General features: G+C 41.5%; 1 protein-coding gene across 3 annotated transcripts in view; it reads left to right on the plus strand.

The window, feature by feature from the left end:
* Positions 1-22961, plus strand: part of LOC117412057 (neuronal PAS domain-containing protein 2-like) — a 40576-nt gene that overhangs the window by 12806 nt on the left and 4809 nt on the right. For 2 of the 3 annotated variants that reach the window (XM_058989560.1, XM_058989559.1), the window contains exons 2-17: positions 9813-9994; positions 11377-11433; positions 12343-12497; positions 12795-12886; positions 13002-13091; positions 14446-14566; positions 16245-16358; positions 16805-16923; positions 17084-17166; positions 18131-18237; positions 19075-19222; positions 20014-20095; positions 20893-21064; positions 21747-21850; positions 22213-22299; positions 22773-22934. In XM_058989560.1, the coding sequence (XP_058845543.1) occupies positions 9939-9994; positions 11377-11433; positions 12343-12497; positions 12795-12886; positions 13002-13091; positions 14446-14566; positions 16245-16358; positions 16805-16923; positions 17084-17166; positions 18131-18237; positions 19075-19222; positions 20014-20095; positions 20893-21064; positions 21747-21850; positions 22213-22299; positions 22773-22934 (1749 nt within the window). In that variant the 5' untranslated portion in view covers positions 9813-9938. Of the gene's footprint in view, positions 1-6330; positions 6821-9812; positions 9995-11376; positions 11434-12342; positions 12498-12794; positions 12887-13001; positions 13092-14445; positions 14567-16244; positions 16359-16804; positions 16924-17083; positions 17167-18130; positions 18238-19074; positions 19223-20013; positions 20096-20892; positions 21065-21746; positions 21851-22212; positions 22300-22772; positions 22935-22961 lie in introns of those variants that run through there. The other variant, XM_058989558.1, reaches the window with a different exon arrangement.

Here is a 22961-nt window from a genome sequence, read left to right on the forward strand (position 1 = left end):
TTTACCTGCCATTTGATTTACTTTAATTATGTCTTCCGTGGTTTTAACCCACATGTGCAGCTTTGCATTAAAACTGCAGGATCCCTTGCAGGAAATGTTGCTGACCTGCTAGGTTTGGAGATGCATCTCAGTGAAGCAATTTGCTGTAGGTGGGGGCCAGGTTTACTCATTGTGATTGCCTGACCTACATATACCATGAAGATGGGGGCATGCTGCTGCAGATCTGATGTTGTGCTGGGGGTGGTGGAGTTCGGGAGTATGGTTATCCACATCTTTTGGTTTATTCGTTTTTCACCTGGATGTCTGTACCAGTATTAAAAGTGTAATTGCTGTGTTTTGCTTTACAATTTTCATTTCTTTTCCCAGGCAGTTGTTTGCAGCCACATGAATCGTCCACCACACAGTAAACTAAAAGGATGCTTTCAGTACTCCTGTCCTTAACAATTGTCGCTCATGTAAACTAGGTCAAGGTCACAGAATACTCGACCGCTCCTCTGTTTTTTTCTCATCTTGCGAAAGATGGGGGAAGAATTGGCTTCATTTAACACATTAGTGTATTTGTAACATTACTGTATACACTACTATATAGTTATGAGCTGCATATAAAATGATAACCTAACAACTAGAAAACAGTATGTCTTTTGAACCTGTTTGTCACTCTCCTCCTCGGGCAGGCAGTGTTTCAGTTTTGATTTGTTTTGCCCTGCAAAGAACCTTTTACCCCATGATCATGTCTCCCTGTCACGTCTCACTACAACAAAAACGGGTGTGCTTCTGCTTGTTACTGTTTTGCTTTTTTTATTCTTAAATGACTCACCCTCCAACAAATCCTAGCTGTTTACAGTTGCCACGGAGATGGGAAGATGTCTAGACAAATTGTATTTCAGATCAATGGGAAGTCAGAGCAGGAGGTAGGTTGTTGACTACGTCTCTCTGGCAATATGAAAAGTCTTTAACTTGACTGCAGGGTCTAAAAGGAAGATTGTAATATACTGGGGGTGAGGAAAGGGGAAGGGGGGGATGAAAGGGGGGGTCCACACACAGGGGTGCTGAGCATGAGCTAAGTAGACGTGTCTTAAGACATTATATGCTTGGTTGTGCATGGAAAACATACAGGACATATTTGGAAGAAAGGAGAAAGGCAGAGACCTTCTACAATACCCCTCTTGGCACCAGGCTTGGGATCATTTGAACTAGGGCAGAGAAAGGGCTTCTGTGCCTGTAAAAGATATGTCTTATACCAGACTTGATACTAAGGTTAGTGTCTGGGTCAGATTTTATATCTATATCTGCCAGTGACTCCTTTCACTGCATCAGGTATTGAGCAACCGTGAAAGACGTTCTTCAAGTCCTGAAAAAGCAGGAACAGAGGAAGCCCTGAGCATGGAAATGAGGCAGACTGGAGCAGAGGTTTTTACAAGAGCTGACAGTGAAAACCGTGGTCGTCCTGCAGTGAATCTGACGGCCAGCGATGTAGATTTTCTGCTACAATTTTCACTTTTATCAAAATGAAGACTAAAGTACTCATTACAACAAAAGAGAAGCTGGTCTTTCAGAGCTGCTGTGGGGATTCAGACAATGACTCCACATGGTAAAATGGTACAGGGGAAAAGAACAAGAACAAATATGTAATGGTGAAAGCCATGAAAGAAGTTCTTACAGTTCGGGGTTTACTTTGGAAGCAGCTGTTTATATTGTTCGCAAAGGTCTGCCGAGGATGGGGGGGTTAAAGATTTCTGCAATCCCGACTGCACCTCACTGTCCTCATATGAAGCTGTAAAGAAAGTGAAATTTCTAGTTGCTATTGCGTTTCATTTTAATCTAATCCTTCGAACTGTGGTCTTGCCTTTGACAAGTCTGCTTCACATAACCCACAGCCAACCTTTACTAAAATGCATCCAGCCCTTTGATGTAAACAGACTAGATTCAGTGTTTGTCAAGCCTGAAACCCTGACACAGTGCACTGCTGCACCCCTGACCTATAAAACCTGTGTGTGTGTGTGTGTGCGTGCGTGCATGTGTGTGCATGTGTGTTTGTCTGTCTGTGTGTGTGTGTGTGTGTGCGTGCGTGCGTGTGTGTGCTGTTCGTGACTGAACACATCTACAGTAATGCTCTCTGTTACTTACTGTATAGAGCAGTCTTACACTGGAGAACTTGTAGAATAAATGTAGAAATGCACACTTCCAAAAAGAAGCATGTTTGCTACCAACTGCAGCACACGTTACAGCACTTTTTAATTCTTTCCCCCAGTTTTTCTTAGATATCTTTCTGCAGAATGTAATGTAATCTAATCAGGTATTCATCGCTGGTGGTGACATGTTGGTCGTTCGATTGCGTGTATATAATGGGATCTATCCTGCTTGATTTATTATTCAGAGCTTGCCTGTGATCTGCCAGCTACAGTACATTTACTTTATGTGTGACACTGTTTTATTTGTTTTGTTCAGTAGGTTTTGCACAGTCAGTAACCAGGTTTGTAAGCACATTACAGTGTGTGACATTATGAAACAAGCATAATCTAAATGCGTAGCATTACACAGGGCAGGGCATTTGGGAATTGTTGGAATTCTTCACTATGTTAAATGAAAAAATAGATGCTATTCAAATCAGACAAAGTTACTACTAGATCTTTTAACCTATTATTATTATTATTATTATTATTATTATTATTATTATTATTATTATTATTATTATTATTATTATTTAATTCATACAGATGGAAGTGATGACAGCATGGAAGTTTTTTGATCTAACTGAATCCTTGCTGTACAGATAAGAATAGTAACGTTCTGCCTAGAATGTTGCTCAATATAATCTTGCTTGCAAGGAGACTGCATGGTTCACTGCTAATGCACAGAGGAGTGGGGGGAAGTGAAGAATCGTAAGTACTGCTGAGGACGCTAGCCTCAGGTGATCTGCTGCTGACTGTGCGTCTGTGTGCTTATTGTGGCATGATGAGGCCTCCTCACATCTATACTGCTGTGTGGTACACTATAAATCCATTCCAGTCCAGAACCTTGATCCAACACGACTTCAAAGAGAGCAGAACATGAGGACATATTTGGGAGCTGGGTAAAAGTAAGGTTAGAGCAGAAGGTAGGAAGCACTGTTTAACACAAGAAATTATGAATGCATGGACTAGCCTACCAGGTGATGTAGTAGGATCTAAAACACTGGGAACGTTTAAAAAAGATGAGATTCTGTGCTTTTACATTAGATCCCTCCAGTAGGGGAGAATGGTGTGCTAATGGCCTGTCTTGATGGACCAAATGGCCCTTTCTTGTTATTGTGTTCTTATGAAATACTATTTATCATCAGGCTTAAAAAAAGAATAATTCCTAAGTCGCAGATAGTGCATTTATGTGTTACCTGTAACTATGTAATTCTCAAACCAAAGATGACGATTTTTTTTTTTTAACTGTGGCAGGCCAGACATATTTGCAGAGAAATGATAACAGTTTGGTTTTATTTATTTATTTATTTTTTTTTTTCATTGCTTCTTGTTACTCAGGCACCTGAAAACATCAATAAGGCTTCACAGCCAAATGAACAGATCAAGCTGAACTGGAAATGACTTCAGTTTTGTGTCTTATTCCTGGAGGTGTATTTATAGGTTGTGTGACGCCAACTCCTGCACCCGATTCAGATCTTTACATGGGATGCGTGCTGAAGTGTTTTGTTTTCTCCTCACTAAGAAAAATCAAACAGAAAAAGGCAGAAGACATCACTTCAAAGCTGGATGAAGACAAGTCCGATTACATATCTGAGGCCACCAGGCTGGAGCGTGTATATTCGATCTCAATTAGTTGAAATCCTTTCTCAGTGATGTGTATTGCCTTCTGGCCAGGCTTTACATCCGTTGATGTTGATATCTGGGTCATCCTACCACCAAGCCAACACGTTTCAGCATCCTGGTTGCACCTCATACTCTCTTCACCAGTGATTAGGACCTTCTCTGCTGTTTGAAATGTTTTTAAAGCACTTGGGAGACTCATCTGCCCTGTTAGGGGCTGCATGTTTTATAAGCATGGTTCACAAGGTTAAACGATTGCTGTATTTAAACCTGCTCGTTTAGATGCATTGAAATGATCTCCACTGTGTTTTAAATGGAAGTGCACTTCAATATGTTATTAAGTGCAGTATATTAATAGATTTTGGCAATTGTTGTACTGCAATTATTAAAATCAGGCTTGGGAGGGTAATTATTATTGTTATGGTACTATGAATTTGAGCTGTTTTCTTTTAATTATTATAACTATGTATTTGTTTGGAGGGAATAATTGCATTATGTTTGAGGAGATAACTTCAAGTTATTTAAACTGTCAATTGCAAATTGCTCCCTTCTGTAAATGTTACATTATTTGTATTTTATTTTTTCATTTGTTGTGTTTGTTTATTTATTTTCTTCCTTTCTATGCACCTGCCCAGGGACTGCCAATGAAAATGAGCTCATACAATACATCCTACGACATGTCAGAAATGATAGAAATTCACACTGTCCCTGTTGAATAAATAAATAAATATCTAAAACACGAATTCAGATCAAAGCGTGCCCCTTGCTTTTTATCCAAGGCAATTAGCCTGTACTTGCCTAAAACGTTAATCAACACACACAAAATGGTCCTTCAGCGTGGATTGCGGAGGGCGAGGTAATGATATAAACAGAAACATATCAAATAAAACTTTGCAACCTTTACAAAATATTTCTTTGTGTGTGTTTTTTTAGACTTGTACAACTGTATCCATGGCTATAACTGATCTCGCCGTATCCAGCTCTGTGACAAAAAGTACTCGATTGAAGTGGGCAGTATTTGACAGTAATGTTTGTTTTGTTGTTGTTGTGAATATTTTTTATTGCATTATTGTCAATTAAACATAAGTACTTCAGTGCATACATTTTTGTATCTCTCTGTGTATCCTGATATAGTAAGCATTCCTTGATTTTCCAAGATAGAATTCTCCAACCTTCTGAGGCAGATTTGTTTCTAATTGGATGTGTCAGACACAGATCTGGATTAAGGCATTCCAATGAAAAGTAGGCACTGAAGTGCTCGGTACTTGAGAAGCATGGTAATGAAAATTTCCATTACTAACAAGCTACTCTTTTTGTTTTCTTGTAAAAAGGCTTAAATGCTTTAATCACTGTGCTTAGAACATAAGGGTTTATCCTGGTAGCGCATGCTATAAATATTGCCATCACACCTTCCAAAACAGGGTAGTTCCATTCCCATCTGTTGAATGTATGTACGAGCTACGAGAAGGGGAGTTTGTGGGGTTGTGGGGTCTGAAGCCCCCAGTTTAATCTGTGTGACCCCACAGTAAATCAGAAATCCCTCCCTGTGAGCTAATAACGAGACAAGAATGTCCCACCTTCCTAAATAATGTAACCAATCAGAAGTAAGCTGATTGTCATGTTTTATAACAGTAATATTTGGCTTACTCTTAGGACAATGCAAGAACAGAACAGCATTTGTCCAACACCCAATCAGAAGATATGCCATTGAAGCTGAAAAACAACATGCTATTAGAAAAGTATAACACTGCAGAAATAAACCCACTTATAGTTACATTTTCACTTTACTGATGTCGTGAATGTGTGTCTCTTGAGCCTTTTACTTACTAAACAAAACTGCAGTAAATTCTACTCGGGTGCAGAAAGGGTTGCATGTTTCATTATTATTAATAGTAGTAATATTCGTATTCTTGTTAGTAGTAGTCGTATTAATATTAGTAGTAGTATTAAAAGGGAACAGTTATTTTAAGTGAGCAAAAGGAATTTGCAAACAAATGCAATAAAAGGTTTCTTGATTCAGTTCATTACAAGTTTAATACATCAGCTGTTAAATACATCTGCAATAACAGAAGTATTCCTGCTTTTTCATGTTGTATTATTATATAGCTGTACCCACTTGCAATATTAAACCTGGGGTTACAGTTCTGTTGTGGGGCAGGTGCATTAAACAAATTCATATAAACGTGCTTGTCGTAGTCTTTAAAAAAATGGTTCAATTCATCGTCTCAGGTGTGGTCCTGCAGATTGATTTAAAAACATGTTAACAGAGTCCTACGCTTTTCCTCTGTTAACAAAGGACATTCTTACCAGCTAAATGCATTTACTGTAGAATAATCTCTTTGAACCAACCCACAAGAAAGCAGGAGACGGAGCGCCGTTTCCGTGGAAGGAAGTCAAGAAAGAGGATTTAACACCGCCGCCTCTTGATTGAGGTAACCCGTTTAGTACGGGAAATGCAATACACTTAACAAACGTTAATACATTTACGATTCCGCTTGTACAGATCATTTTACATTTAAGTATCTTCGAAAGACAACAGTGAGCGAGTGAGTGAGCTATCAGTCTGTGTTTCTTTTCTTTTCTGTGTGTCCATACTCGGTTGTGGATTGTATAGCTGGATGACCTACTTTTTCCTAGTTGCTAGTTGTCTGTATAGCGCACATTATCATCAGCCCGGCTAACCGGGATCTGCCTACAGAATGATGGTCGAGTAGTAACGAGAGAGAGAGAGAGAGAGAGAGAGCGAGGGGAAAAAACTACCATCAAACACTATTACCACTCTCCAACACACACACAATCGTGATCGTCTGGCTGGGAAATACATTTAACACAAGAGATGTTTTTCAACAAAATTACGTGTTTCATTTAATTGTAAAAAAAAAAAAAGAAAAGAAAAAAAGTCTGGCTTATAAAGGCTTGATTTGTACAATATTGCACTGCGTGTTTGGGTTAGGCGAACCATCCGCGGACTTCTTCAGTCAAAAGTGTGAAGCGGTTACAAGCTCTTACGAGTTCCTCGATTACAGGTATGTCATTGCTTGTGTTTATAAGTGACGGATGGTAACACATCGAAATAGGATTAAGCGACACACATTAGTTACCTTTCACATGCTGTTAGCTGTATCACCAGCACATTGGTTGTGTTCGTTCGCGTCAGATATACAGACGGACAGTAGCGAATGTACAACACCGTTAAACTTAATTATGAAACTTAATTGGTTCTTTAGGTAGGATATGTAATAATCTTTTTATAATTGGTAACAGGAAACGTCCATCCAGCCATTCTAAATAACTAAGTAAAACACTAAGTGCTGCACTAGTTAATAGAGTGAAATGACCGCCTGTTGTCTTATAAAGCAGCAATACGAAAATAAGTGATTGATTTTTTTTTTTTTAAATCAATGTACACCCAGTAAACGATTAGCAATATTCCAGTTATTGCAATAGTTAATTAGTTATTTTGTACAATTCGTCTCATTCCGGCTCATCGAGTAGTTAAAACAAATGCGTCTCTGTAGTGAACTTGTAACACACACCTAATATTTGTGATTGTATATGTTATCGTGCTTGGCGTGACCGCAGAAAATGTCAGCTTGCTGCAAAGCTTTGGTCTTGTAAGATTGTAGCCTACCTGTGTTGTAGGTTCATACATGGCAGTGAATCGTAAATAGTAGTTTGAGAGTAAATGTGAGTAAATGCACTATGCGGGGCTGTTGTTGCTGAGGGATCACTCGTTAAAGAAGATTCGAAATGACTTTTAGATCCGATGCGTCGAGCAGCTCATTACGCACTACAACTAGATTACATTGCAGCAAGAATTGTAAATTGTACAGGTAAACAACGTAGCCACAGATTATATCTACACACACACACACACACACACAAAATATGGGTACGAATTACGTAAAGTATCGTGTGTTTTGTTAATTTTTTTTTATTATTATTTTATTTTACTTTTATAACTCCAAAATAGCAGACACAAATAAAATTAGAAATTAACACTCTGCACTTTTTTATGGAGGTGCGTGGTTTGTGTGCTATATTGTATACATTGAAATGGTTGATTATAAATGAATGTGTTATGCTGCATAATGTCTGCGACCTCGTCACGGTGCTACATTGCTGCTCGCAGTGCCCTCTGAATTTCATGAACGTGTGTAGCTATATAGCCGCTACACAGTGTTTTTTTTGGTTGTCGGATGTCGGTCAGCGTTGCTTATACTTCGACAGTCTTTTGAATAATATAGCAGATTTTTAAAAGGGAGTTTTGTGACGCCTGCGTGCTGCTTGTCAGTGGGCTCTGAGAGTCATTGGTGTTACTAACCCAAGTGAAACAAATAAAGAAACAGCTGCTTGGGTTTGTGTGGATCGCTGTTCTGCACAGTCTCAGAAAAGCAGCGATCTTCACAAGTCAAAGTAGCTGTTTCTTCACTTGTATCACTTGGAACTGTAAACTAGCCCAATCAGCACCAAAGACCTTCACCTGTGGAGAGCTAATCTGAATAATCGATTTGTGAAGCTCTATCTTGACTATAATTAGACTGTTTCTGGTTCCATCAGTTTGTAAACTGTACTTGCTCTTGGTCTTAATGTTGGAACAGGCCGCTGAGCTGCACAGTACAGTATTATACACTGTGTAAGTTTACTGTGGTAATTGCATGATCATTCCCCTGAGCTGCACAGTACAGTATTATACACTGTGTAAGTTTACTGTGGTAATTGCATGATCATTCCCCTGAGCTGCACAGTACAGTATTATACACTGAAAGTTTACTGTGGTGATTGCATGATCATGCCCCTGAGCTGCACAGCTCCAATGTTGTGTGTTTATTCAGCTTCATAATGGTTAATCATGGTTTTTATCACACTTGTCTGTGATTCCTCTTGCTCACCTGTGCTTTTACAATGGGATTCCAGTAAACGGATTGCTTGCAGTATATATATTGCATTGATCGAGTTTCTTTTTAACATCTGATTTGCCCGCTGTTGATCTGTACTGTTCTATCCTGATCAGTGTTTTGCAGTTGACTGTGGGACAGGGTATGTCTTGCATGGACAAGATATAACAAACTTGTGACCTGTATGGGTCAGGTTTCTATCTGAAAGATCCCGCCTGTCCTTTTAATGTAAGGCAATCCAGTTTTAAATCCAGTGTAATGGGTTACTGAGAGTCACTGAGAGTGGCATGTGCAGTCCTCATATTGTGTTACACGCAGCATGTCCCTCTGGAAAGCAACAGGGATTAGCTGCATCCATAATTCTAAAGGTTTACAGGATATCTCACGTAGGCTTCGTCAATTTCACTATGCAATCAAGAACATGCTCCCAAAACTATCATTTTATAGTACCGCTTAGTCATGCAATTTGACTAGCACTTAGCTTGATGTGAAACCAGATAAGAGTCTCTTTGAGTTAAATACGAGAACCAGGCTTTACCCAAAAGTGCCTTGTTTTTAACAGTATCACTCAGTCACTCCATGTGAAGTGTGCCTGTTAATAGATTGATTTAGTATGCAAACAGAACCAACGGCAGCTAATAGCTTGGCTGGAGTCTGCTAAGTCAGCTACTGTTCTCTAAATATTTCCCATTTCTTGCCAGTCAAGCAATGTTTCCACAATTGTACCATTTCCTGCGGAATTACGTCAAGGCAGTTTAACTCTCACAGCTTTCATTTCTGTTGCGTTTCAAGCAGTTGTTTGGCTCAGAATTCAATCTCCAGTAAATATCATGAATAATGTGTGTTGAAGCTATTGAAGAGTCCAAGGCGACGTCCTCGTCGATGCTTATTCACCTGTTTGTTAGTTAATTAATTCATTAAATCAAATTAGCATTTCTTGAAACCTTTTTCAGCTGTTTCAGAGAGGGTTTCTTCATTTGTTCTCTTATTTCAGAGCAATGTATGTAAAGATGCAAAGTCTGTATATTGTCTAACTGTAGTAGTAGGATTTTCCTGTGAAAGTACACCCCTATAAGTATATCTCTGTACCCCTGTGTTCCTGTTATTCTGTTTCTTTCAGATCCTGATCTCTGTCGGGACAGGTGAACAAAGGGGAACGTTTCAGACTTCGAGAGAGCCGTAGGCAGGGAGCCTGAATGGGAACAGGAAGACTTCAGAGAGGTCTGGTACCGGAGTGGGAGTGAGCATGGAAAACCTTGCAGAGTTTGGGAGCTGCTGTCCGTCCAGCAGGAGAGAATGGGAGTAAGTCTCGTCTTGCTCACAGGGTTTTCTGTGTCCCCGGCAGTGTTGATGTGTGATCATCTGCCCTTAACAGATTTTGACGCATGCTGATTAGATCGGGTTGCAAGCTCTTTAACTGCTCGTGCAAACCAGCCTGGTTGTTTTGTGCAGTGGTTAAGGTGCTCGCTCAGAGAGCACTTCATCAGAGGGGCTTTAAGGAAGCTCTTTAACTGCTCGTGCAAACCAGCCTGGTTGTTTTGTGCAGTGGTTAAGGTGCTCGCTCAGAGAGCACTTCATCAGAGGGGCTTTAAGGAAGCAAAGCATGAAAACGTTCTTCTGATTCGCTTCCTGTTCTCCTGCCTCTTAGTAGAGTAGCGGTCAGACAGACAGACAGACAGAGTGAGATCTCCCCTTATGGGCGTAGAGGGACTGCCTACAGTACCTTATGCTTTAATATTAAATATACTAGTCATGTGTGTGTGCTAGTAAGCACTGGCTGTGTTGCTAGCCTCTGCTGCAGGAACAGGGAACAGTTGTGCAACTTGACCTGCTATTGTAGAGACCAGAAGGTTGTGTTCCTGCTGTACTTTCTTGTAAAGCATTGATCATGACAATCTAAACCCTGCCAGTATTATTAATCAGGAGCATCTGGGATCAGGCCTGGGATCCGTTTATGTAGCAGCAAGTCACCAGGGTTGCTCTGTTTTCAGATGTAGAAGATCTCAAATTAGCAGTGGCACACATACATAACTGGAGTACTCTAATCCTTAGAGAGCTGCTTATCTGTGTACGGGTCTGGACAGTACAGTCAGCGGAAAGAGAAAAGAGTAAATACTGTACACAGGAACCTGCACCTGCTCTACCAGCTTCATCCATTCACATTACCATACAACCCCATATTCTACCAGCTTCATCCATTCACATTACCATACAACCCCATATTCTACCAGCTTCATCCATTCACATTACCATACAACCCCATATTCTACCAGCTTCATCCATTCACATTACCATACAACCCCATATACTACCAGCTTCATCCATTCACATTACCATACAACCCCATATACTACCAGCTTCATCCATTCACATTACCATACAACCCCATATACTACCAGCTTCATCCATTCACATTACCATACAACCCCATATACTACCAGCTTCATCCATTCACATTACCATACAACCCCATATACTACCAGCTTCATCCATTCACATTACCATACAACCCCATATACTACCAGCTTCATCCATGTAGCATCCTTCATGTACAAGCATCTTCCGACACTTTATAAAATGATCTAACGAAGTGACAAATAAAGCAGTGACACTCACTGTAGTGTGCGAGTACCATGATGCTCGTCGTGGTTCCTGCACACTTCTCAATGTTTGTTTTCTTGCAGCTCCAGCAGTTGTGTCGATGACCTGGTGGATGAAGATGAGAAGGACAGGGCAAAGAGGTAACTCTCCTCTCTCCTTGGGTAACTGGGTGCTTCCCGCTGTTGCTCATTCTGCATTAGCTGATGTCACCTCAGCGTGGGCATGTCATGGAGTGGAGAGCAGCATGCTTAGAGCACAAAGAGTTTCCTGCAGCAGGGACTTCACATGCACAGCTGAAACGAGACTGGGTGCTGTGTGTGTGTTGAGCCTGGGGGCAGCTTTAGCCTGGAATGATCTCCCCAAGTTTCCCATTTGTCGAAGCCCTTGTATCAGGGTATTTTAAGAGATTATTATTATTATTATTATTATTATTATTATTATTATTATTATTATTATTATTATTAATAATAAAGAATAGATTCCATACGATTGTATATGTCTAAATAACCATTGGGTGCGCATGCAGCGTTCTGTGATCTCTCCTGGGACGCCCTTGTAAACAAGATCATCAAATTCTTCCAGCTTACAAGTATTTAAATCAATAAAGAATAAAGTAATAAAGAAAGAATGTATTGCTTCTTTTCTTCCACACCAGAAGCTTAAATAAGCTGCTCTCCCTTATTTTTTGGAGCATTATCATGTCATAAATGTTCCCCCTGAATTAGGCTTAATAAAAATAACAATACTAATAAATTAACAAAAAATGGGTTGGCTTTAGGGAATTAGGGACAAGGCTGAATTCTTTATAATGAGCACAATATGAAGTAATTATATGTCATTGTGTACTGTTCTTATGTAAACCAGTCATTGTTTAAAGAAATTAAAATGTATTATCTGCAATTGTGTCGCCTCATTCTCTGAGTGTCTGGTTTGCACATTGCTGCTAATGGCCACCTTGAAGGTCCATCATTAGGCTGATTGTAAGAAGCTGTGGGTGCTGCTCAGGCTGTGCTTGCTCTGATCATTTCCTTTTGTCACCATTTCAATAGGGCATCACGCAACAAATCTGAGAAGAAGAGACGAGACCAGTTCAATGTGCTCATCAAGGAGCTCTGCACCATGCTCCAGGGGCAGGGTCACCCGCGCAAGATGGACAAGTCAACCATCTTGCAGCAGACCATTGACTTCCTCCAAAAGCAGAAAGGTGTGGGGCAGCGATGTTTCAGGACACAGTTATAACTCGGTAGTAAGCAGAGCGCTCCAGTGTTTGTAGTACATCTCGGCAGGAGCTGTTTTCATAGTGCACCATTCGTTTTTCCTAACCCTGATCTTTGTTTATGACGAACACATGCCTCTGATCTGACTGCGATGTGTTTAGCCTTTTTGTGTTCTTCTTTCCTGCATATCGATGTTGTATGTGACACGGATGATTACGACACTAAGCACTGGATCTCCTCCTCTTGTCTGTGCTGAAGGTCTGCCCTGTTCTCGTTTGTTTCAGAAATCACAGCGCAGACTGAGTCATGTGAGATCAAGCAGGACTGGAAGCCATCGTTCCTCAGTAACGAGGAGTTCACCCAGCTGATGTTGGAGGTGCGCTTCTGGCCTTATTAACCCCTGATGAGAGATCCCTTGCAAATTGCCTCATTATTTTATTTTTCATCGATTTCATTTACACGTGTTAAAGAAGGTTCTCTTTGTTTTCCAGGCTTTGGATGGTTTTCTTATAGCGCTTACTACAGATGGAAACATTATATATGTATCTGACAGTGTTTCCTCACTCATTGGGCAATTACCGGTAAGTGAGCTGTATAGAAACCTCCCTTAAATGCACCAGTCATGTGTCCTGAACAAATCTGCCTAGCAAACGCAAAACCACAGCATTCACCATAGCATAGCATAGCATAGCATAGCATAGTTAGAACTGTTCAGTCTTGGTATATCGGAGGACACACATTGGTTGATTTAATGAAATAATATTTATTCTTTTTTTTTTTTTTTGTAATTTGAACAAAAAAATAAGCGGTTTGCAGTTTATATGTCAAGTTCAAACTCCCGGATCAAGTCACAGTAGTTTGACAATTGGCTAAGCCCTGAGATCAAAACTAACAAACAAAACATATTTTTAAATAATTACTGGAGGCAAAATCAGGATTGAATTGGCACCCTTTATTTATAATAGCTACTATTGACCGCAGTGCATTAATCCACCACTAGAGGTACACTCTTCCATGGGTAGACCCTGTTTATTTTGGGGGATGGTATGTTGAAGTTTGACGTTTCAGGTATGAATTGGATATAACTATATATCTAGCTATGTATCTATCTATCTCATCGTGCCGGTCTGGTATAAGAATCATTTTGATTGAAAATGCTGCAGATACACTGCAACCTGTTTCACCACACAGGAGGACAGACTGGAGTTTTAATATGTGTGCTCACAAGCAGGCAGTGTTTGCAGTAATTGTCCTTAATTCCTTCCTAACCCGCATGCAGTTAGCTTTGCTGTGAACTCTGTGACACTGCCTGCTGTATCTTAGCTACTGCACCAGAGTGCACGCCCACCTGCTGTGCAGTTCTTATTGGCATTCAGTTCAGGAATAAGAATAGAGTCTCGCTGCTGACTAACAAGCTGCACTCTTAAATGAAGCAGCTAATTAGTTTGTAAGCTAGTTAATTAAAAAATACATCTCAAACCTTATTTAATGTTGCATATTTACACAGCTTGAATGAATGCATATGATGAATAAGCACAGTCATTTTTCATTACTAAAGCAAATTGATTTGCAGCGTTTAATGGAACTCTGGGTACTATACGATCACAATGTAGTGCTGTAGTTTTGACCTCAACTGAATTTGTCAGCTACAGTGCATTGTGTGGTGGTGTTGTTTTTTAAATGTTGGAGCAGACTCATTAATTTCAAAGCTGTGCCACGATTGTGCAAGTTAATGTTTAACTGATGATTTTCTGCCAAGTCATCCCATCAGAAGAATAACTGAAGGAAGTTAGACTGCCGCTCACTAAAACCGTATTATTTTAACCTCAATTGAAGTGTATAATCTGCACTCACATTCACTCTATTTTAAATGAATGTTGTTTGCTCTGGTTTTACTGCGATAGTCGAACATGACAAAGTGTCCTTTTGTATCAGTCAGATATGGTGGACCAAAACATCTTGAACTTTCTTCCTGAGCTTGAACACGGGGAGGTCTACAAGCTGCTATCGTCACGCATGCTCCTGACAGACCCCATCGCTGCCGATTTCCTGGAAAGTGAGTCTCTCGTGTTTATTTGCCATAACGCTAGAAAACTGGTTCAGGCAGACCTGAGCGTTGGATTATTAAATTGCTCAACGTTCAAAGAAGAGGTTTTAAAGCAAAGTGCACACGCCTCTAGATTTGAAGAAGTCTTAACCTGCAGAGACACTACACTTGTTTCCACATAGCATAAAAAGGAGAGAAAAACCCATTTCCCACAGGAAGGCTGTTCAAAGCAGCGCCATGGTGACCTTTTGCATTCCCTTTGATGTTTGCTGCAGCATTGAAAGTTAGTTTCATGAATTAAACCTCAAACTCGGTGGCGCTCAGCGAGAGTGGTTTGGGAAGTAAACATTCTTTTTGCACGAGAGAAGACCCGTAATGACTGGCAGTGATTGAACAGTGCAGTACTGTATCAGTGGCACAGGTCTGGTATCAGCTGGGTGGATTACATGCTGTTATACAAACACAAGGGCTGTGACACAGGGTTAAAGAAACAACAAGGGTGCATTACAATGACAGGTCACTGGCTTATTTGTAACTGGGGACGCAGTACTGAAAGATGAACATAACAGTGAAAAAGTATAGTAGTGAAAGATGAGGTTCTCACAGTCACCCCCGTTGTTCTGATTATCAGTGACAACTTTTGTTTTTACTTTCTGTATGGTAAATGTGTAGAGTCATTTAAGTTAGCCATTGTTCACCATGCATGTCTGTGTATTACCATGCTGTCTGTGCCTGTGCCTGTGTGTGTGTGTATACTATGCTTCTATCATGGTGCACCGCAGTAAACTTTCGCAAGAGAAGGATTACCAGCAGATTCTGACCTGTACAGTATTTAATCATTACTACATATACCAGCATTATATCTGGCCTTATTTTTTTATATTAGCCCTACTATTTGCAGCCTTGGCTAGTAATAGGAACTCCCGAGTGCTGTTCCTCGTTTTAAACACTGTTACGCTTGTTGTAAGAAGCCGGTTACAGGGTCTGTACAATGTAACCTTAATCCTGCTTGCTGGAACCACCTCTGAAAATGAGTCTGTGATTCTTTAAACAGACCCGAGGCAAACATGAGCTTCGTGTTGCATGTGTGGAGATTCTGTGCTTTTTATCACAACCCCCCACTGATGGCCGTGCGCTTCCTCCGCTGCGGTCCCCATTGTGTGTGAAGCACTTTGTCAGCGTGTCCACGTTGAGACAGCCAGCTGCAGGTTTCTCTTGATGCAAAGTGCTTTCCCTGCGTAGCGTGTCCACGTTGAGACAGCCAGCTGCAGGTTTCTCTTGATGCAAAGTGCTTTCCCTGCATTGCGTCCTGGAAGCATGGGAACAATGTGCACGGCAGTGGGGAGAAGTGTTATTGAAACACCTGCGAGGTGCTTGATAAGGTTCCTGTTCACAAAGCTCCTGGAGCTTTACTGCAGCCCTGAGCCCTTAACCCTGGCTCTTTCATGCGGACCCGTTACCAGCTCAGCACAGAGATCGCTTCAAAAATAAACTCCTCTGTCTTTCCAAACCCATTTCCCACCTCTGTCTTTCGCTGGAGCGCTGTTTGACGCTGCTCCTTTTATCTCCAGCCATTTGAACTCTTTTTTTTGTTTGTTTGCTTTTAAAAGTTTGTGTCTGCCCTCGCGTTAGTTGCAGCGTTGATTAAACTGTAACACTCTGTTGTTTTTTTTTTCCTCTTTTCCAGATGAGACCCATATTGAATTCTTCTGTCATGTAGCCAGAGGAAGCACCGACCCAAAGGAACCCCCTACATATGAACATGTGAAATTCGTAGGAGGTTTTAAATACCACAGCTATGGTAGGTGTTCAGTCTCACATCTGTTTCTAAAGGTAACACTAGCCTTTTCTCATTTAAAAACAGCTGCAATAGCGGCAGTGTTCTTCCTGATTCAGATATAATCACTTTTAACGCAGTGCTGAACTAGTCCTGTTCTTACCTGTTAGTAGCACTAGCTGTGTTACAACGTTTTTTTTTTTTTATTCTGTCCTTGCATTTTTTTCAGTTTGGAATATGCAGATACCTTAAAAAAAATAAACTAAAGGTGAAAGATTGTTTCTATTCTGGTATAGCTGCAGTCAGACCATGTGACTAAAGCAAAGGAAACAGGATGCAGCCGTTCATCTGCAGCGCTGTAGCTGAAATATTTATATATCTTTAAAAAAAAAAGAGAAGGATCAAGTGATTGTCACCACACCACAAGGGAGACGATAATGACGTGAAACGCTGTGTTTGTACTTTCACAGTGCCTGCATCCTCTTGTAATGGCTTTGAGCTGGCAATACCGAGAACAATCCGCTCGTCTGCTGAGGAGCAGGTTTGCCTTGTCGCGACTGTCCGCTTGGTCACGCCTCCATTTTTAAAGGTAAGAGGGTCAGCATGTGTTTCCCTCTAGCAATGTGATCACACATTTGCAGCCCTGCTTATTATTCACTGCTGTGTACAGCCATGCATTTTATAAAATCTTTCCCAATGTTACCTTGATGTGAGTTGGTGAGATTTTTTACCATTGATCTTTCTGTCAGGATATGTGCAATGTTGAAGAGCCCTGTGACGAATTCACATCAAGGCACAGTTTAGAATGGAAATTCCTATTTCTAGACCACAGGTAAGACACAAAAATATCTATCCGTTTTCTTTACTTCATGGATTCAGTCAGTGCGGGTGTGTTTCTAGTCCAGTCAAGTGGGATTGGTCCAGGGACACTTTTATACTTAGCCAGCCCCTGCTATAGCACTGCTGTTCCCAGCTGGAATGTCTATTCAAATGGACCCTGCGTAAGTTACTTCCTGCAGAATAAAAGTGGGCATGCTCCAGTTTCCTAATGGCTAATTTCCACTCCAGCCCTTCCAGAGACTACAGAGAGATAACTGGAAACTGTTATGCATGAGCGCATCGTGGTACGACAGTGAGATTCTTTCCAAGGGGTTGCAGGGTTAGCACTGTAAATCAGTGCACTGAGGCTACAAACACTTATTAATGGGCTTGAATTGCAGAGCTAGGAAACCCATTTATTACGTCGGCATGAATGAATCACACCACATTATCTGTAATCAAATCTGTTGTACTGAAGGTTGGAACAATGCGTCAGTCCTTTTTAAAGAAAGATAATGAAATCATGGGAATGCCTTACAAATAAGATGTCAATCCAGACATGTCCTGTTAAAAGCAAACGGCCAGAATATTGACCATGACGGCATCAAGCGTCAATAACAAAAGGAGGGTTTGCTGTTATTTCACAGGCTTGAGAAGCAATCGATGCAGGTTTCTGGGTATTTAAAAAGTCCTGAACAAATTATGAAACAGGCTTATTATAGCTTTGTTTGTCTTTATGTGTATGTTTTAGCATTCCCATGCTGCTTTATAAACTGGAGGGTGGCGAGTGAATGGAGTAATCCGATTGGCTTGCTGGTGTTCCGAGTGAATGGAGTAGTCAGATTGGCTTGCTGGTGTTCCGAGTGAATGGAGTAGTCAGATTGGCTTGCTGGTGTTCCGTGTGAATGGAGTAATCTGATTGGCTTGCTGGTGTTCCGAGGATGTACACTAACTGTCTTGTCCTGTTCTCTCTGCAGGGCCTCTCCCATTATAGGTTACTTACCCTTCGAGGTTCTGGGCACCTCTGGCTACGATTACTATCATGTTGATGACCTGGAGCTTCTCGCCAGGTGCCACGAACAGCGTAAGTGAATTCCACTTTGGGCTGGATAGCGATCTGTTCTAACGTGATCCGAAAAACAGCTTAGCTGTTGTTTTAATGCACCAACAAAAACAAAACAAAAAATCTTATAGTGAGCTAAATTACATTTTATACTTAATCGTGGTTTTTCACTTAACTAAATAATCATATTCAAAAGTTATAAATGTCACACTAATTTAAATCATTAAAATATTAACCTTCCTGACTCTTTTTTTCTTATATCTACAGATAAAACTAAACTAAACTAATTCCCTTTATTATTTATTTAAACGGCGGACATTTATAGATCCACTGCTGTTAAGATCCATTGAATAGACCTCATTATTGAATCCTGTATTACTCCCATATACAACAGGGTTGTGTTTAAACTTCTTTGGCATCTACATCAGCAAATAACCCCAATGTTTGTTTGATTGTGCAGAAAGGTATGATGTAGTGTGCGCCAAACAGAGTATAAGAAACAGAGCTACAGTGGTGATTAATTACTTTTATTTAGGAATTACAATTAATTAAAAACCAAAATTAAAGTAGCTGTAATGGCTTGTCTGTTGAAGATAAATCTCAGTAGCTTTTCCCCTTAAGTAGTCCGAGATGCACTTGGAATAATACAAAACATGCTTGGATTGGTTTCTCCTGTATTTTGCACTATGTAAGTTAAGGATCATTTATTAATAAACCACTGGACACACCTCACTGCCTTCAAATGAACGTGCACATTGTGGTGGACACAGACGCCTCCTTGAATGTGTGCGTTTCTGTTGAGAGGGTTCAGTGGTGATTGCACTGCCTTGTCTGTCATGCGTTTGTGTTGTGTTGCAGTGATGCAGTTTGGGAAGGGAAAGTCCTGCTATTACCGGTTCCTCACCAAAGGTCAGCAGTGGATTTGGCTGCAGACTCATTACTACATCACCTATCACCAGTGGAACTCCAAGCCGGAGTTCATAGTGTGCACGCACACTGTGGTCAGGTGAGAGCAATGTCACAGTGCCATCTACTGCCGTCTGTCAGGCATTGATCTGCAAAATACACAGATCCCAGACACTTTGAAAGACCTTCGAGTAATAGCTATCTATCTATCTATCTATCTATCTATCTATCTATAAAAAGGATCTGAAAATGAATTTATTCTTATTGTGATACACCAACATGTAAGCCTTGAAGCCAAATAAGGAAACTATGCTAACAGCATGACATTTAGTGAGCTCTGTGTGTGTGTTTTATCCCTGCTATTTATTTAACCTCTAGACGGCCTTGACTAAACTTGTCATTATTTTGCAATAATTGGGAGACCTTCTCACATTATTAATGTTGGGTTTGCAGCAGCAGCTACACAGTGTATTTAACGCGTGGCACCATGTACAGTATCATTTGCCTGTTTGATCAGGTGCTCAGCAACAAATCTGAAAGCGGTTTGTGTTTGTGACATACTGCGCATTATATATGCACGGTATAGGTTTGCATGCAGGAGTCAGGGGTCGGAGTAACCCTTATATTCCTTACTGCTCATACCTACAGTGTAATACTGGGAACTCAAAGCTTTCCTGGCGAACCCCGTTGTAAAAAGAGTAGGTGGAATTGGAGTGACCTTATGCCTGTTGCCAGAGTTACTAATGGGTTGACCTTGCATTGAAAGACCATGCATTCCTATGTAAAAAGCAGCCTTGTAGTACACTGGTCATTGGTTCAGGGTCGTTTAAGGGAAGCAGCGAAGGTTTGCCTCGGTCTTCATTGTCTGAATACTGAGCTGTTTCTCTCCAGCTATGCTGAGGTCCGGGCGGAGCGCAGGAGAGAGCTGGGTCTTGAGGAGACGGCATCAGAAATGGCTTCCTCCTCCATTAAGGTATCGTTCAAGTCATATGAATAAGCGTCAACATAATCCAAAACAGTAGCCGTTTATTACAATAACATTCTAGTGACTTAGAATACAGTCGTCTCTGACTAAGAGAACACGCCTCGGGAAGCAGGCAAAGTGTTCTCTAGCCCAAGCGTTCTCTAAGACAGAGCTGACCACCAGACACAACATGAATCAATCAATAAATAAATATGTATTACTTGTCATGATGCACGTGCCACAGCATATGAAATTAACAGAACAAGTAAGAGAAAAGCAAAGCGACTTGTGTCTGAGTCCGGTTTTCTTGAGGAGCTCAAACAGCTAGCGATAGCGTTCCTGTTAAAGTGTCCAGCTCTTTTCTTCTTATTCTCCACCCAACGAAGTCTGTTTTCCTGAAACACTTTTTGCAGCAGAGGGTTCCTAGTTATTTTAGAGAACCCCTTAGACAGGTTAGCACTTCCAGCTGTATTCTCGGGAGGGGTTCCACAGACTGCACTGCAGGAATGGGAGCCAGCACTGGAATGGTATTCATATTCACTTCAGGACACCCAGCTGAAAAGGAAGGAAGTTCAGTAGCAGGCTGCATGGCCTGATGGCCTGTTGCTGTGGAGACATTCCTGTGCACAGCGTGGCTGAGAAACAGTAGGGCACGGTTTAGGATGCTTGGCTGGAGAGAGGACCCCCCATTGGGGTGTCACTCCAGAGCCCCCTTCAGATGTGAAGGATAGAAGACTGCTGGGGTTCCTCTGGAGTACAGTGAGTGCTGCTCATGATGTCTGGACTTCCTCTTGTTTTTGCCACAGAGTCACGAGGTGTACGTGGATATCCAGCAGTGTGGGAACACACAGAAAGCACCCAGGGAGAAGCTCGGGGTCACTCAGACTCACAGGGAGAAGCTCGGGGTCACTCGGACTCGCTCGGTGTCATCGCCCGGCTCACACAAGTCCTCGCACACCGCCATGTCGGACTCTGCATGTAGGTCACAGCCAGGGACCTGCTTATCTAACTCCCTCATTATCTGAGTTATTACTGGAGTGTGAACAGCCATGCTGGTCCACATACAAGATGTATAATCAAGGTTTTATTGGTGATCCCTTTTTAATAGGATCAGCTAAAATGTATATTACTATTTATACTGTATGTATATTCCTTCATTTTTCTCTTCTCACCTGAAGAAAACACTTTGGAAATTGTTACTGAAAATCTTCCCTTGTAAAAGTTTACCACAGTAAAGTGTAATAAAGCACAGTAAAGCATTGTAAAGAATTGCGAGGTATGGTAAAGCATATTAGTAAACATGGCAAACTATGGTAAATGCATAATACATCCCTGGGAATTACATGATAAAACTGCAAAGGGGCTGAACAGAGCCTTTGAAAGCAAGCAACCTGTCACACTGGCATACCTTCAGAACCGCTTGTCTGAACTTGCATTGACTTGGATTACTAGAAGGTGTTCCACACCCTGCAGTTGCAGTGGCCTGTGTTAGCTGAGCTTTGCTGAGAGCCCCTTGTTCATTTCTGATGAGATGCTGTTCTTCTTGCTGTGGGTGGAGCTTGTGCATGTGCTTCTCTATGTGTTTCTTACCCGTGCTGTGTGATGCACTATATACTGTACGTTACTCTTACATCCTGTCCTTCTCGCTTGTTTCATGCAGCAAACTCCTCTCTCGGGTTCACAGAAACAGCCACCCCGTCCTGTCAGTCCATATCCCTGGGGCCAGACATGGCCGCCTCCCGAATACAGCCCAGCAGCTCCCAGGTGAGTCACACGCAACACCCCTGGGAGGAAACACAGCCTCCTAATGGCATGGCTAGGTCTATAAGTCCACTGCAGCGGGCTTTAGGAGAGCCTAGCTGTTCTGTGATGATGTCATGAGCGACTTGTCATAAGATCATGTGGCACACTGACTGTCACACAGCGGGGAAGCCATTTTTTTATCTCCATTACAGGCTTTCCTCGCTCACGAATCACTTTCTTTGTAAAGATGCACAGATGTGCGTCACGTTTTCTTTGTGTGTTTGCTACAGTTTGCCTGTCCCGTCTGTGTGTGTGCTCCGCACTGTGTCCACTCTGTTGTGTCCACGTCTCTAACTCTTTTGTTTTATGTCTCGTGACTCCAGGCTTTGCTGCCGCCTCAGACCCCCTCTGACCTGCATCCCCAGCAGCAGCACCCACCCCCACCCTCCTGCAGCCAGCTCCCAGTTATGGTGGGTATATGTTTAGACCTCTGTGTCAGGGGTGTTGATTGTGTCACACTCTGCGCATTGAACACGATAGCTGGCGTTTCACTTCCTAGACCTTTAGGAAACCATTTCGGCATATAAACTGATGAACTGTTTATTAAATATAATTTTTACCAATATTTTCATGATTAACGTGTGTGCATGTGCGTGTGTGTGTACACATTTATTTATTTATACGGGATAGAACCATTGATATATGCGTCTCTTTTTTCCAAGGGGGTCCTGGCAGGAGAAGACGGCAAGAAATAGCATTATAAAATCAAAATGGTTTAAATACAGCCATTTTTGACATTATCTATATATAGGTGTACTTGTGTTGCGCATTTGTAGCAAAGTAAAGCTGTGAAGCTTTCTAAGTGCTTTGCACAGCTCATACAGTACTGAGTGTTGAGATGTCCCGTGCTCACTTGCCTCTCGTGGGTGTCTGTGTGTTTCAGCAGCCCATGTTCCAGTTTCCTGCCCCGCTGGGGGTGATGCATCAGCTGAAGGAGCAGTTGGAGGAGCGCACGCGGATTCTGCAGGCTGACATCAAGACCCAGCAGCAGGAGCTGCACGACATCAAGGAGCAGCTGCAGCTGGTGCAGGACTCCAATCTGCAGGTAACGCCGCGAGGAGGAGTGTCTCAC

The sequence above is a fragment of the Acipenser ruthenus genome, chromosome 16, assembly GCF_902713425.1.
Source record: "Acipenser ruthenus chromosome 16, fAciRut3.2 maternal haplotype, whole genome shotgun sequence".
Taxonomy (NCBI): domain Eukaryota; kingdom Metazoa; phylum Chordata; class Actinopteri; order Acipenseriformes; family Acipenseridae; genus Acipenser; species Acipenser ruthenus.